The sequence below is a fragment of the Tripterygium wilfordii genome, chromosome 21 (assembly GCF_013401445.1).
Source record: "Tripterygium wilfordii isolate XIE 37 chromosome 21, ASM1340144v1, whole genome shotgun sequence".
In the NCBI taxonomy this organism is placed as follows: Eukaryota; Viridiplantae; Streptophyta; class Magnoliopsida; order Celastrales; family Celastraceae; genus Tripterygium; species Tripterygium wilfordii.
In genome coordinates, this window is record NC_052252.1 from 6,903,298 (window position 1) to 6,920,667 (window position 17,370).

The window sequence follows — 17,370 nt, forward strand, 5'->3', positions numbered from 1 at the left end:
ATCTTCATTCTATTGTTTTTTTTAATGGAATTTTAAAAAACGATGAATTCAGAACTAAAACAATAAATTATAGACTGTGCTTTAAAAACAATATAATTTATATTAAAAAAATAAATTTTGGATAATGAAATTTAGGATAAAAGAGTGAAAATAAAACTATTTCATTGATTAAATCAATGAAATAAACTTGGTGGGCTCCCATGAGCTATCAAACTGATGGATTACAAGTCATTTTCGACGGTTTAATTCTCACGACAGTGTCACTGATAATTATATATATATATGACACTATCACGTAGTTAATTAATTAGGAGGGCAGATTCTTCCTCTTATACTTCCTTGTCAAGGCAAACAATAAACAGGATAGGACCACGCGTGTAGATAAAATGTTATAGATAAAGTGGTTGTTATCTAGATTTGTCCAAACGGCCCCTTAAGGCATATTCCTTAACACCATAACAACCACACAGATACAGTGAATCCACCCATGGGAGTTTTTTTGGCCATTGGTACCACTGGCTTATCTGGCATGTTTGCGGAGCGACGCCGCAAAACAGTGCCACTCGACCCACCAAACAAGCAAAAGAGTTTTTAATTGAAGCTAGGGTGCACATAACCCGCATATGACCCAACCCAACCCAATCCGGTTAACCCCACCCTTACCTATTTAGATGAGGATTGTATCAGGGTTATGTAATGTGCAACCCGACCTTATAGGGGTTGCTTATGAGTTATGGTACAACCCGACCCTTATTAACCCAACCCAACCCTTAATGACATACAATTCTATATCACTAAAGGGTTGATAATTAATACTCCACCGTCCCAATTTGTTTGTCATCCTTTGAAAATTTAACTTTTTAAAGAGACATGATTTAATGCAATTCAACAATACAAAATAACCATGTTATTTCAAATTTATCCTTATTTATGGTAGTATTTTTGTTCCTCGAAACAAGGGTCATTAAAATTACAAGGGTAATTTTGAAATACAACAACAAAATTGTTAATTAATGAAGAAAAGTGATACTAGTTTTGGGACTACCCAAAATAGAAAAGATGACTACGAAAATGGGACGGAGGGAGTACTAGTTAATACTTAATACTTAATAGATCTTAGTAAGTTAATAGTTAATAAATTAATATTTGCTTCTAAAAAAAATGACTCAATACTTAATCAGAAGTGATATGGATCCCAATAAAAAAATCTCAATAGTGGATGTGTCACTGTCTGATTCAATCACAAGATTTTGTGGGCCCCTACACTTACATCAATCAAGGGACAAGATCCACTATTGAAATAACTGTAATGCTTTTTATTGAGATCCCTAACATTTTTGATACTTAATAGAATTTGACCACCATTACTCCACTAGCTAGTCCATTATCCAATACAACCTGTACATTTTCAATTAAGAGATTTCTTAGTTTTTATTTTTTATTTTTTATATAAACAATCTATTTGATAAATATTATATAGATGTCTTGAGTTGGATTATAGAAATATATATTATTACTTATTTATATCTATGGCCATTTAACCTTTACATTTAAATGTACATTTAATATAGAAAGCTCCAACCCAATCCTGTTAACCTGACCCCAACCTAACCCATCTTCAAATAAGGTAGGCAGAGGGTTGAAGAAAACCTCACCCAACCCTATGCGGGTCGGATGAGGTATCTCGCTAAACCCGATTCATATGCACCCCTAATTGAAACGTTGTGGTTAAGGATTTAAGCTAGCATTTCACGAGTACGTTATTTTCGTGTTTGATTGAAACGAAGCTTATTTTTCAAACGTTGTTACCAAACACAAAACGAGCAAGAATTTCATAAATGGGCTCAAACTTGAGGCCCAACCATTTATTAGTTGTAGGCTTGTAGCCTTCTGACACAATGGCTTTTGCTCGGAGTACTCTCTGAAACCAAAAGTTTGGGCCGAATACAGTCTTTTAGTCTCTTACAAGGCCACATTTTGGTATCAGCAACGGAGAATTGGGCTATCCCAAAGCCCGAGATCGGACAGCCGAAGGCCCAAAAAAATTATATAGAAGAGCCGATAGGCAAGCGAGAGTTGTGAGTTCGTGTGTCAAATCTGACGAATTGAAACTTCAAATCGGATTTCAATAGATTGGGTACAATGATTTCAAATTCCGAACTACAATGTCTGATTACAATAGCCGCTCCGACGGTGACAGTGAACGCAAAGGCAAAATTTTAGGCAGGGGCGGAACTAGGAAGTGATGTATATCTAGTCCGAACTCATTAACTTACACTAGGCAAATGTAGTCAAGCTCAACGTACCTTGACAACATGGACCTGGACAGGAGAAAAACAATTGATATAAAGATTAGAGATCTAAACAATTGATGTTGCAACACTAGGAAGCAGAAATGCCAGTGATCTTAGTTACAAGTCATAATAATATAATCAAAATGATGCCAGGAACAAGCAAAGTCCACCATCAGTACATAACAGGTACCATACCTTTATGGATTGGCAACGATGAACTTGAAAACCTGCGGAAGATGTGAAAACAGGGACAAACACACGATTTTTGGTGTTATTATTTTCTTCTTCGTCTATGTGCTGGTACATATACAAGTAAGGTCATGATAGCCTACACTTGTAGACATTTCCTAGTCTAAAATGACGGCCATGATGGCCTACACATGTGGACATTTCCTAGTCTAAAATGACGGCTTAATGTGGACATTTCCTAGTCTAAAATGACGGCCATGATGGCCTACACATGTGGACAAATCAATGTCATGACAAACATATCTTAGTCAACTTTGTGTGTCCGGATTATTCTCCTTGACATCCTGAATATCTGCTCTAACATCCTTGACATCTGTTTTAACACTCCCCCTCAAGTGGGAATAAATGTTGATGATTCCCAACTTGTTAATCAAGGCCAAGAATTGTGAAATCCCTACTGATTTGGTAAAAATATCTGCCGGCTGTTTCAAAGTTGGAATATGGAAAGTTTTGATCAATCCAGCTTGAATCTTCTCTCTCACAAGGTGGCAGTCAATTTCTATGTGTTTGGTTCGCTCGTGGAACACAGGGTTTGATGCAATGTGTAGGGCTGCCTGGTTGTCACAATGCAGCCTAGCTGGTTGTGAATGTTTAATACCAAGGTCATGTAAAATGTATCGTACCCAAGTTATCTCACAGCATGCTGATGCCATCGAGCGATATTCCGCTTCTGCGCTTGATCGTGAAACCGTGTGTTGTTTCTTGGTTTTCCGAGAGATTAGTGAATGTCCAAGGAAGACACAATATCCCGTAGTTGAGCGTCTTGTGTCACGACACCTTGCCCAATCTGAATCACAATAAGCATTAATCTGCATGAGACTGGTTGCCGAAAATAGAATTCCTTGTCCTGGTGCCTGCTTGATGTAACGTAACACTCGGTGAGCTGCTTCCAGATGAGGAGTACGTGGTTTGTCTATGTACTGACTAAGTATATGAACAGCATATACCAGATCCGGTCGAGTAATCGTCAAGTATATCAATCTTCCAACTAGTCTTCGGTAGGAAGTGGGATCACTGATGTACTCTCCTTCATTCTTGCTAAGTGACAAATTCTGTTCCATAGGAGTATTAACTGGCTCGGCACCAAGGTAACCTGCATCTTCCAGTAGCTCAAGGGCATATTTACGCTGTGAAATTGCAATCCCTTTGTTGGAGCGAGCAATTTCTATTCCTAGAAAATACTTCAATGCACCGAGATTCTTGAGTTTGAACTGTCTCATGAGATCGGTTGTGGTCTCTTCGATGTCTTGTAAGCTGCTTCCTGTGAGGATTATGTCATCAACGTAAACAAGCAAAGCAGTAAAGCTTCTACCTCGGGTTCGGATGAATAATGAGTGATCTGATTTAGATTGAGAGAAACCAGCCAATTTGAGTGCAGTAGTCAACTTAATAAACCATTGACGAGAGGCCTGCTTCAATCCGTATAAAGATTTGTGTAATTTACATACTCGAGTCTCCCCCTTTCGTCCGAATCCCGGAGGTAAAAACATGTAAACTTCTTCCTCGAGATCACCATGAAGAAAGGCGTTGTTGATATCAAGTTGGCGAAGATGCCAGTGTTGGGTGGCTGCCACAGCGAGGAGAATGCGGACTGTAACAAGTTTGGCAACTGGGGCAAAGGTCTCACGGTAGTCAAAGTCGACAACTTGATTGTACCCTTTGGCAACCAATCGGGCTTTGTAGCGTTCAACAGTACCATCAGGATTAAGTTTGATCTTGTAGACCCATTTGCATCCAATGACTTTCTTGTGTAGGGGAAGGGATTGTAGAGACCATGTGTTGTTGTCTTGAAGGGCCCGAAGTTCTTGATCCATAGCTTGACGCCATTGAGGATCCTGAACTGCTTGGGAGAAGGTGTTTGGTGTTTTGATGGCAGAGATGGAAGTAGCAAAAGCTCTGTACAAGGGAGACAACTGATTATAGGAAACAACATGAGAAAGGGAGTGATAAATACCTGCATGTCCAGCCAATGAAGAGGTTGATGTTGGTGGAGATCGAGCGGGCAATGAAGCTTCTACATGGTAGTCTTGGAGATAGCTGGGTACACGAGTTGGGCGTTGTGATCGAGTGGAAGGCAGAGACTGTAGGGAAGTAGATTCTGATGTGGTGGTGTTGGGTGGAATAGGTTCAGGTGTATGAGAGGAATGTAGTTGTTGCTCATGAATAGGAAGTGTCGGTGGCTGGATGTTTGCATGAGAAGGATGGGGTTCTTGGTAAGTATCGGATGAAGAAGGAAATAAAGGTGAAGTAGTGGGAGGAATGGCAGCGGAAGTGGAATGAGGGAATATTTGTTCATAGAATATGACATCCCGAGAGATAAAAAAACTTTCCAGTTTCTAAGTTATAGACTCGGTACCCCTTTGTCCCATATGGATATCCAAGAAATATGCAACGGATGGAACGGACATCAAATTTAGTAGGGCGATGGTGATGTGTGGAGGCAAAGCATAGGCAACCGAATACGCGCAGATGCATATAGGAGGGTGGTTTCTTGAAGATAATTTCATATGGCGTTTTACCTTGAAGGATAGCAGTGGGTGTCCGATTGATAAGGTAAGCAGCTGTAAGAATGGAATCCCCCCAAAATGTTTTGGGAAGTTGGGCTTGAAACAAGAGTGCACGGGCAACATTTAGAAGGTGGCGATGCTTGCGCTCGGCGACTCCATTTTGTTGTGGAGTGGAAACGCAACTGGTTTGATGTAAGATTCCCTTGTTAGAAAAAAAATCTTGCATTGAAAATTCTGGGCCATTGTCACTACGGATAATTTTGATGCAAGATGAGAATTGTGTTTCAACAAAATTGATGAATGAAACAAGGAATTTCCGTGCATCTGATTTGGCATGCAAAAGGTAAACCCATGTGCAGCGAGAAAAATCGTCAACAATGGTAAGGAAATATTTGTCTCCATTGAATGTTGGAATGTGATAGCCCCCCCAAATATCAACATGGATTAACTCGAATGGTATTTTTGTAGTAATAGAACTTAAATGAAAAGATTTACGAGTTTGTTTGGCAAGGGGACAAATAACACAATCATCAATAGAGCAAAAATCAATATTCTTGGTAGACAAGGAAATAACATGTAGGCTTTTATTGGACAAATGACCTAAACGTTGATGCCAGAGATTGGAGGAAGTTGAGGCTGCTTTGGAGACAGAGTGACACCCAGATATCTTCGAAACGTCCAAATAGTAAAGCCCATTGCGCTCAGTTCCCATCTCAATCATCTTCCCCGATCGTTGGTCCTGAACAAAACAAGATGTATCAGAAAACGTTGCACAACATAAGGAGGTCTTAGCAAGTTTGGCTATGGAAATTAAATTCAGTTTGAATGAAGGAACACAGAGTACATTATAGAGAACGAATGTATCTGAAAGGCGGATGGTCCCGATGTGTGTTACAAGAGCAAGTGCATGGTTGGGTAGATGTACATGTTGGTTAAGGACTGGTGTCTTGGTAGTCAGAAAGGTCGGTGAACATACCATGTGATCGGTTGCCCCTGTGTCAAAAATCCATTGGGTATCTGGAATAAAATTGTTTGCACAAACTTTGTTACCTGACATGTTGCTCATGGTGGTGGCTGCACTCACTTGACTTGCCATGTTTCCAATTTTGTTTTGATTTATGAGGGCAATGAGATCATGATATTGTTCTGCCGTGAGATTGTAAGGAGTGGATGGTGTATCAGTTCTTTCTGATAGGGAATCAACATGATGTGTCTTTGAGCGGAAATTGGAATTGACATTGGATTGGTTGTTCCTATCACCGTGATTATTGGCTCGCTTCAACTTTCGACAAATATCAACAGTGTGTCCTTTGTGACCACAGTATTCACACTTGAGGTGTGCACGACAGTCTTCAGCAGTGTGCCCCATGAGATTGCAGCGGTGGCAACGCACATTGTTGTTTTGCTTCGAGAATCTCTTTTCAGCCGAACTGAAACTATTCCTTGCAGCAAAGGCTGCTGCTTCCGGTGTCTTTCCCAAGACTTGGGATGATACAACTCGCTGTTTTTCATCCTGGTTAATGAGGGAAAACACTTTGTTGACTGGAGGTAAAGGTTCCATGAGTAAAATCTGTCCACGTGCGGCTGCGTAGACCTCATTGAGTCCCATGAGGAACTTGATTGAACGTTGTGTTTGTTGGTACTGCAGCAGCGTCTTGGCGATATCTCCACTGCAAGATGGCATAGGACATAGAGCATCTCGCTTATCCCATAAACTTTTCAATTTAGTATAGTACTCACCAATGGTCATGTTACCTTGTAGGCAATCATGAATTTGTTGTTCAATTTGAAATAAGTATACACTGTTGGAAAGGCCAAGTCGATCCTTCAACTCATTCCAAAGATCGTGCGCGTCTTCATTATACATGACGCTTTGTCCAATGTCAGGTGATATTGTGTTGAGGATCCATCCTTTGACAAGAAGGTTGCATCGAATCCATTGTTTCATCTCCACTACGGACTCTGCAGGTGGTTTAGTCACAGTCCCATCAATGAAACCATCCTTGTTCTTTGCAATGAGAGCCATGAGCATCGCATGACTCCAAAGAGAGTAGTTGTCTTGATTTAGTGTTTGATTCACTAGGACAAGACCAGGTTGATCCGAGTGATGAAGATAGAGAGGATTGCTTGGGTCGTCATACTTGTGTGATTGAACTTTGGTCATCTCAGATTTTTCTGGAGTGCCGTCGTTGTTCTTGGCCATTGGTGCTGTTGGTAGTGATGGAAGAAGATGGTTTGTTGCTGGTTTTGTTTATGTGGTGTGTTCTTGAACCTGCTCCGATATCATGTGAAAACAGGGACAAACACACGATTTTTGGTGTTATTATTTTCTTCTTCGTCTATGTGCTGGTACATATACAAGTAAGGTCATGATGGCCTACACTTGTAGACATTTCCTAGTCTAAAATGACGGTCATGATGGCCTACACATGTGGACATTTCCTAGTCTAAAATGACGGCTTAATGTGGACATTTCCTAGTCTAAAATGACGGTCATGATGGCCTACACATGTAGACATTTCCTAGTCTAAAATGACGGCCATGATGGCCTACACATGTGGACAAATCAATGTCATGACAAACATATCTTAGTCAACTTTGTGTGTCCGGATTATTCTCCTTGACATCCTGAATATCTGCTCTAACATCCTTGACATCTGTTTTAACAGAAGATATTTACGCTCGCCATCACCATCAGTGTACAACACAGTGCACACCAACCTAAAAATGGTAATGCCAGATGAAATGCGCGCGCGCACACAAAATATATTAGTAGCCACCTTTAACATAAATATAAAGAGATCAACACATGGAACTTATGTATGAGCACCAAGTTCTTTCACATCATGCTCAACTTTGAAGTCATAATGCCCTCCTCCTGCACGTATGGATTCAACAGATGACTTCGATGTATCCAAAAGAAGAATCCTCTGTCTCTCGGTTTGCATTTCTGCTTGAATGCAGCAAAGGAAAAAAATAATATTGAAGAAGAAGCATACAGTAAGATCTTAATCCATGTATATATTGAAGACAACCAATTCTAAGACTAATCAGTATAGGTGAACTACATGGAGCCCTATTACTTGGTTGTTTGCCTGAAAACCTATGAGCACGCATGCAAAACCACCATATCAAGGCCTTGCTCAAGTAATGCATAAAAGAAGATTTTTTCACCAGAAAAAATGTATAGTGATCAGGTATAGCTGAAGTTACTCACTTACTCTAATGCCAATAACACTTAGTTCCAGCAGAACGAGAACCATCCATGGAGAATCACAGCCCATAAATCAAGCACTTACCATATATTCTGCCACAAATCTATCCGAAACATGGTGTTATCGTCATTGAGATGAAAGAAAACAAAATACTAAATGTATAATTCTAGATGAACGCCAACAAGCAGTGCAGCACACCTGACCACTTCAAGCTCAAACCAATTATAGTCATTAGTGAGGAAATTACAACCTTAAGTGTAAAATCATCACAAAAGACTCCATAACGAAGCACTTACCTTGATAATAACATCCCTAACCAAGAACTGTTGTTGATACTGATGTAGCTACAAAAAGTTTCTCCCAAATATATCTCCCAGCAAAAACACACTAGCTTTCAGGAGCCAAGAGAGATAAGCAAATCTAGTCGAGAAAATAACAGAAAGAGGGAGGGACAACCCGAAAGACTGGGGGAGCATGAGGAGGCCAGAGAGGCCAATGGAGTTGCAGGGGTGGTGCAGGACAAATTTGGCATGGTAGCTGAGATCAGTAGAGTCGACAGTGCTGGCCTTGCTACCAATGTGGCCGTCGATGAGAAGCGGGAGATTGTAGGCTGCGTTCGGATCGTTGAAGATATCTACGCCAACAATGAGATCGACAAGGTTCACGAAGAGAGGGGTTTCTACTTGGAACAAGAGCCTGCATAGCCTCCAGGGTGTCCATAGCCTCATCACCCTGGAGGCTAGTGAGTGCAACCCCTGCGTAGAACTCATGATCTCTTCTCACACAGAATAGAATCTCTCTATTACAGCAGAACTAAACAATAAATTTTGAGTGGAGTTTCGGACTACTATTCAAAAGAGTGTGTTTGCTCAATGCAGAAGATGCAAATTCATGGATAAGACCGGTCTGGTCTGTCATATACTTTCTTAAAGCATATTTGGCATAAAGACCTCACGAGTCACGATCGAGTTGGGGTCTAGGAGTAATGGACAAAGGCATTCAGTTCTTATATAAAGAGGCTCGTTTTATGTTCATAAATAAAACTCAAGACTCCACTTCAACTTGAATCAACACAAAGAGAAGGTTGAGGTGGTTCTAGTGGACAAAATAATTGTCTGTTTCATATTTTTATTTGATACAAAATATCCCATGATATTATTCTTTGCACGTACAAAAAGCTGCTACTGAACAAAGGCAGAAATAAAACTACGCCAACGCCAGACAGGAGGAGAACAAAAGAGATAACATGGCCTATCCCAGAGAGAACTTCATTAAATTGGAATCACAAACGCCTAAAATTAATCTCAGATATACAATATGATAATGCTTCTTTTACTTGGAAATTATTGGAGTCCTCTTGAAGTGCATCTTCATATAGTCTCTGTGCCTGTTGCAGCAACTTCACCCTCTCTTTACTAGTAATTGGCCGTAAACGAGATCTTTGTTGCAATGCCATACCCCATCTGAACAAAGCTGCAATCCAATCGTGTCAATGTTCATGCTGGTTATTATACTTTCTTAATATGGAGTATTTAATAGATGACTATAACAAAAATTTCAAAACAGCTGAACTGCATTGGTACTATATGTTTAAACATAGTCACAAAGATGCAATGGATCCAGAGTTATGTATCAGCAGCTTCTAAATAAGATGATGTTTGTAGACCTCTATAAGAGATAAATGGATGCCTTAATGTACTTGAGAGAAACTTCATTGCACTGATAATGTTGTGGCAGCAGTGTCTTTTCAGCTGGTTATTAGCACCATGGACATATAATTCATTCAACTCTCCTGTCTCTCTAGTCATTTAGATATTCTCACCTCTCTTAAGAGTATAAAAGTACAATGCTACTTATGGTTTTAGATGAAAGACAGAAAAAGGATCGTTTGAAAACATACCTTCTGGTGCATAAACATTGCCTCTGGACATCATGGTATCAAATTTATCAATTGCAGCCAAGAAGATTTTGTCTGCATCAAAAGCTGCTTCCTGAAACTCAAAAAATGTCGCTCAAAAGTTTCAGCATAAGATATTATTAATCACCTATTAGGCTTCAGCAGAATTTGAGTCAACAAAATGCAAAAAGACAGATTGTACTCTTACAGTAAGCAGTCATTTAGTTACTGGTCCAAGTGCCACATTCATAAGCAAAATATATGAAAAGAACTACAAAGAAGCTAATAATGCTAAGACAAATGCTTACTGGTCCAATATCTGCAATCAACTGTGCACGGAAGGAGAGAGCAAGGCCCCAATTATATAACGCTCTCACATCATTCCCATCAATAGATAAAGCTAGCCTGTATTTCCTCCCTGCCTCCACAAGAAGTTCTTCACACTCTTCACATACATTGACAAGGACAGATGCAAGTCTGCCTTTACTCGCCAGCTTGTCATCAACACCCTTGAGTGTCTTACCTTGCCTCTCAGATGGTAAGGGATCCCTTCTACAAAGAAGAGCTCTCAATTCACGACTAATTTTCAATTTTAGCTCTCCATGAAGAAGATAAGTGTTGCCTAATTGGCCCACAGCCAGTAAACTCTTGGGCTTCATAATTATGGCTTTGGAGAGTAACTTGGCAGACTTGTATAACATGATCTCTGCATGCTCTTCATCGTGTTTAGCTCTTATACACTCCTTGGCTTGGCTAAGAAGGTCATTAGCTTCAGCTAAACACCTATCAAATGCCACATCATCTGAAACCATTGAAGATGACAACCCATCCTCATTCTCATGTGTAGAATTATGATCATCGAGATCAGAATTGTCTTTAAAATTTATGGTTTCTCTGAATCGAGAAGTGTAAGTCTCATTCTCGCCATTATCCTGTCCGAGTGAGGAGCTATAAGATCTGCTGGATTCCTTGAGGATCTGCTCTTGCACAAAGGCAGCTTCTTTTTCCATATGACTCAAGCTGACATTAAAATCCGAAGAATCACAGGATACCCGCTTCTCATTTGGATTATTTTGATCCATCCTCAAATGAACAGTACTATTACTCATGAATTGCAATTCTTTATGCTGGGAACTATACTCTTTACGGTCAATGTATCTTTTAACACTTGCATGTATCTCCCCTTCATTAATTTTTTCATTTTCCAGAGCCATCTTAATTCTTCTGTCTCTACCCCAATTAAAAGAACGCCCATTTGATGGGCCCTGAAAAGAATCGAAATTCTCATTTTCTCTATTGTTTTCAATCAAATTCAAACTCCTTTCTTCAACTGCAGGAGTTGCATAATTTCCATGAGTTTGATTATTCGCCAAACTTGCCTCCTTCCCATGTTTGTTATTATCTTTCAATTTATTAGATTTTGAAGTAACCAAACCCTCTCCAAACAACCATTGAAAAAATGGTAATGATCTGAACCCATCATCACCAAGCTCTTTCCTTTTCCTACTTGACTTCTGATTCTCATCTAAAACACCATTAGAGTTTCTCATACCATCAATAGCACTCTCAACAATATTTCTAGCATCCAAACATGATAGTCTCAATGATTCAGTTACATTAGCATAATTTTTCAAATCATCAGCTGTAATCTTATTCAAAGCAATACCTTTTTGTATATGATTCTTTAAATTACTGAGTTTAACCTCAATTCCATCAAAAAATTCCACCACATCCCTCAATTTGTCACTATAAACCCTGAATATCTCCTCTCTAGACCTTCTCTTGCTAACACTAAGCTCGCTGAAGGTTCCACTACGAGCAAACCCAAACGATAATCCGATAGCGAAAACCAAAACAAAAGCTGGGAAAACCACAATTGACTTAACTCTAACTCTGGAAATGGCTAAAGCACAAACAAACCCGAAAAGAAACATAAAAACATGCTTTCTGTCATCAATCCCAATCGAAACCAGAAAATTACGCAGCTGAGTTGACTCACCGGATTGGACGGACTCACCAATTGGCCTCAACTCGTCCCACCCACCGTATATTGCTGGTTCAGAAGTCGAAGACGTCTTGAACGAAGAGAATTTTAGGATGTTGATATTCTGGAGGCATTTTCGGCTGGGAATGTATAGGAGTTTTTTGGTTTCCCGAGAAAGAGATGGAAAATGGAAAAGGCAAATAGACGATGATAATTTCCTCGTTAAATATACAGTGGAATTCGACAGAAGTAGGGTTCTCATCGGAGATTGTCCAGAGAAAAAAAACCTCGTGTGGATGATTCCTCTCGTTAGATCAGCAACAACGCTTTCAGGTTTGTGTAGTTGCAATCGACAGTTGAGTGTTAACTGGAGCCGACGCCGGTTCGGTACCAAAACCGTTTAAAAACCAAAGAACCGGAATAGCCGGCTGGTTTTGGACCAAACAGTTGAACCGGATGTTTCACAAACCGAACTGAGCGCGTTCTTCTTGTAATTTTGTCAATTTTCATTTTCAAGTGTGGCGGGGTTTCTCTACTCTAAACTGAAAAGACAATAGCTAGGGGAAGGAAAGCCAGAATACAGGGCGAGAAGCCATGAATGCGCCTGACCGACACGAGCGATTTCTCATCCATGAAGCATTGAAGAGTAATGCCGCACTTTCTCTCGCTCTCTATTTCGTTCTCTAATTAATTTTTTGCTTTCTAGGGTTTGTACGACAGGGACACGAAGATAATCAGTGCAGCATCGTTCACGATAGAGAGAGAGAGAGGAGCACACCATTGGCAACATTCTTCGCATGTAACTCAATTTTGTTCTTTCAGATCTCTGGTGATTTTTTGTTTAATTAAACCTTAATAACATGTTTGTTTTGTGGTTTTTATTTTGTTGTTGGTCAGGGAATTACATAGGGATGAGAATGTTCTCTTTGTTGGTTACAAGCTTCCTCACCCTCTCCCGTACCAGATCATTGTTAGGGTTGGTAAAAATTCCCCTTCTATATAAATTGCAAATGTTTTTTTAGGTCTTGCTATTCATTCTTAGAATTTCGTGGTACTTATATTTCTTTATTTTTTAGTAGTAAGCGAATGGGCTATAGAGAATAGTGAGATACTAAGGAGCTTGAGCATATGCAGCTCAGTGGTAGATAATGTGGGCAGTTTTCCAATTTTCCAGCACGATTTTAGCTAACACCCAACGATTCCTACATATTAGTGAGAAAAGCGTAAACGACATTGTTTTTTTTAGTAAGGAATGAGCATGAGCCAAAGGCCTATGTAAACCCCGGATACTAGGATTGCCCCATTCCTCCAAGTACCTGATAAGTAGTAGGGTGTTTGTTGTGGAGAGTTGAACTTGGGTCCCCAGCTATAAGGATTCATCCTGATTCCTAAGCCAACTCACCACCCTTGGGTGGTTGACTTAACATTGTTTAGTTAGGCAGTAGTAGGATTATCAGTTGCTTGGTTAACATTGGAGTGGAGAATCCAAAACATCTATAAATGAAGCGCTAGTTGATTTTCTTTATACTACTGTTTCAATATTCAAATATCTTGAAAAATTATCTGAGGGTAGCAGATTTGCTATATTTTCCACTCTTCTGCAAACTCAGTGATTGGATGTGGCTTTTAGATCCAACAACGGCCAGTCATCTTTGATGCAGGCATATAACCAGGCTGTCAATGATTTGGACGAGGAACTTGGCCCTTTGAAGACTGCATATTTGGTTTAGGAGTCATTATTGATTCTGCCTTCTATGCGTGATTCTTAACTTATTGTGAGATATCTTTTTCTCTTTGAAGTGCTTAGTCTCGTGATTGGTATATTTGAAGTGCTTATGGTCTCTTGACTGGCATCTTGCCAAATGCCAAGTATATTTATTAGCAATTCCTTAGAACTCAAGTGTTTCTACTTTCAATGAAGTAAGATATAAAGAACAAAAAAGAAGTGCATCCCTGTGTAGAGGCAATAAGTCTCTTGAGAGTATCTTTTATACAACTTAGTTTTTGTCAGTAGATGAACTCGGATTGTTTGACTATTGCTCTCAATGTATGTATTTGGCTATTATTCATTCATGAGTGCAAAGACTGGCACCTCGGGTTTTTTTTTTTTGCCTGTAGAATTGTTTCCGGTTGAGTGTCCGGTGCTTTATAAAAAGATAATGCTTAGTTTAAGTTCACTCAGAAAGTAAATTGTCATTAGCTTTGACAAGTTTCTGATGAATGTGTATGATGAATATATACAAGAAAGGGGAAGAAGAAGGCAGTTGCATCATTGCCAATTAGTTACATCATCGGCGTTTGCTATTTTTGAAGGAGTTAATTTTGAATCCATAAGATGCTAGAATTGGAACCTATGATACCCAGACTCTGAGTGTTGGGCTATTCAATTTGAAAATTTGATGGGTAATTGGGTATGCGGACATCATTCAAAAATTAAGATATGGGTACTTGTACACCATCCAAAACTAGGATACGGATTACGGATACGTGATTTCATGTTTTTTGCCTAGAGATATCGTTGATTCTTTTGAAGTAGGGAATGCATGATTTTCCCCTTGGTAACTTGGTTTGCCTAAATTTGGAAGGAATACTGCTGTTTTCTGGACAAGAAATCTTAAGAAATATATTTATAGTTCTTCTCCTTGTTTATTATTATTGTTCATTGATATCATAATTTGAAAATGCCTAAATCTAGGTATTATTCCCCATCCTTGATTAGATTAGAATTTTAACGATTGATGATATAATTATATGTCAGGGAGTGTTAAGGAAATGAAAATTATTGTTAAAACACTATAAAATATTGGTCACCCTTCATTACAAAATCAATGATAATGTTAATGATCATCAATGTTTGTCCTCTCTTGAAAACAATTAACTTAGCTGATTTAGAGGCTTTATAGTTGAAAATTATATTCACCAGTTAGAGGCAGAAATTTTGAAAGCAATAAATCCATCCATACTGGAGGAGGATATAGGTTTGCACATCACTTTTGTTTGAATGGACTAATAGACAGATCTTTTATTAGGCGTTGAAAGATGGGGAAATCTTGAAATAGACAGGCATTTATATGAATGTATAGAATTTTAAGTGTTGAAATTGACTGATAAAAGGTAGATAGGGATAATAGAAGTGTTTGGTGGTTGAGTTGACCCACCACATCTACACTTCTTTTATCTCTACCTCTTCTTCAAAGTTTCATTTTGATCCCCACTAACCTATGCGGTACTGTGTTCCTATTCTTTGTCCACGCACACCGTCGGCTTTTACTACGTTGGATTTCCAATGATACTTACTTCTTTGTCACAAAAGAAAATTCATTAAGTATTAGTCCAAATCCTTTCTCCTTAAAAGTTATGCAATAAGAGAGTTGAGATGATCAGGGTTCGAATATACTCTCTTATTTCAAAATAAAAAAAGAGTTGGGATGAAATTTTTTTAATCATTTGATTGATAAATTAGTGGTGAATCTCTCTTACATCAAATTATATAGATTTAGATTTAGAATATCATGAGTTTGATTCCCACTGTGAACAATAATTTTGTGGCATGTGTTGGAATTTTGCTCAATATACCTTGATTGTGAGATATTTCTATGCGTGTGGGCTTGAGAGTTTAGATCCATATCAGATGTCAAAAAGATAAATTTGTATGATATCATTTTCGTTTATAAAATTAAAAAATAAATGATTTTTTTTTTTATGTAGCTCAGAATTCTCCTAAGTTCCTTTCTCTTTTCGTCATTAACTTCTGATCTTGTATTATATGTTTTTCTTCCATGTTTTTTATTTATTAGCTTGGCGTAGCGTTGAACTACAATCATATTAAACTATTTTACGTAGATTATGAAATTGACTCTAACTCTATTATTGCAAAGTTATATTTGATTATTGTTTGAAAATCTAGAATGCATTTATGATGTTTGTGGTCCTTAAAAGATTCTATAATGGTTTAGAGTAGCAGTACCTAGCCTGCTAGCCTTCAGGACAGACAAGTCGCATGCATCAGATAAAGTATATGAGTCAGTCTTATCTCGTTATTTTAATTATCGATTGCATAGTCGTTATATGGTCCGCGTACAATTGGGTACAAACAGTACTTGATAGAATTACATAATTGAACCTTTATCTAGACAACAAACTAAAATTGCTTAATTCTGCCTCACAAGAATTCTTGGTGAGAGTATTCATTCCAAATTTTAAACCATAAACCTAAATTCAATAATTTAAATCTTTAAATTTTAAATTTTAAATCTTGGAACATTAAATTCTAAATTTTAAACGCTAAATTTTAAAAAAAATTTATAACCGAGAATAACATCATATAAAATTGTCCTTAGAATATCCAATATAAGCTTAAACTTGGACCATTAAAGTCTATGTGTATAGAAGTTTTTTATTTGATGATATAATAATTTGAGCCAAGCATAACGAGTGGTCAAAAAGATATTATTCCTAATCAAAATCAAATTCAGAACCTTTTAAGTCCATACACTAAATCTTAATGTCGCTACTTTAAATCCTAAAGTCTTAAATATTATGTATGATATTTTTTAAAATAATATAATCCGTCAAATTGCCAATACGAAGATAATTGTAATTTGACCAAGCAAAATCGCTACTTTCCATAAAACTCAAATTCTTGGTTAAAATTTTAAAAGACCAAAATAATAAATTAATGTCACACTATAGTTTATCATGCCACTCAATGTTAACAAATGCCAATAGTTTATGATGCTACTCAATGTTGTACATTCAAGAGTTGACTTGGTTGACAATCGATTGGGTTAGACATATATGTGTCTAAGGTTCTATTTCAATCACAAACGTAATTCTATGTGGTATTTTAAAAAAAAAATGTTGTCCATTCAATATCTTAAAATTACGAAAATGGGTATATAAATATTATAACTTCATAATTTAACACTCTTATGGGTAATCGCTGCCTGCTTTTATGATTAAATATTGTGCCATAATTAAACAATTATGTGCTAAATGATGATTACTTGATTAGATTAGATGAACCCACAATGACTATTATATTGTGTTCCCACCGTTAAAAGGAGGATTGAAGATTCGGCTAGGTGTAAACCCTATTCAACAGTGAATATTAGTTTGACTTTACACATAATCCAAACTCCAAATCCTTGATTACTCATTTTGATTATGAAAGATAAGCTTCAACCCCCACTAATAATAGGGAAAAAGTATTTCCATCCCTAAA

At 38.0% G+C, this 17,370-nt stretch overlaps 1 protein-coding gene across 2 annotated transcripts; it reads right to left on the reverse strand.

Annotated features, from left to right (window-relative positions):
- Positions 1-9,288: 9,288 nt before the first annotated feature.
- Positions 9,289-12,490, reverse strand: LOC119988081. Of its 2 annotated transcripts, none has more exons than XM_038832990.1 (3): positions 10,471-12,490; positions 10,166-10,262; positions 9,289-9,738 (listed from the first exon to the last, which is right to left on the reverse strand). In XM_038832990.1, the coding sequence occupies exons 1-3, from the start codon at positions 12,406-12,408 to the stop codon at positions 9,548-9,550; spliced, it is 2,226 nt and encodes a 741-aa protein (XP_038688918.1). In that variant the 5' UTR covers positions 12,409-12,490; the 3' UTR covers positions 9,289-9,547. The 2 variants fall into 2 exon arrangements, with proteins under 2 accessions (XP_038688918.1, XP_038688919.1); XM_038832991.1 differs by having other exon boundaries at positions 10,166-10,256; positions 10,471-12,489.
- Between the last annotated feature and the right edge of the window lie 4,880 nt (positions 12,491-17,370).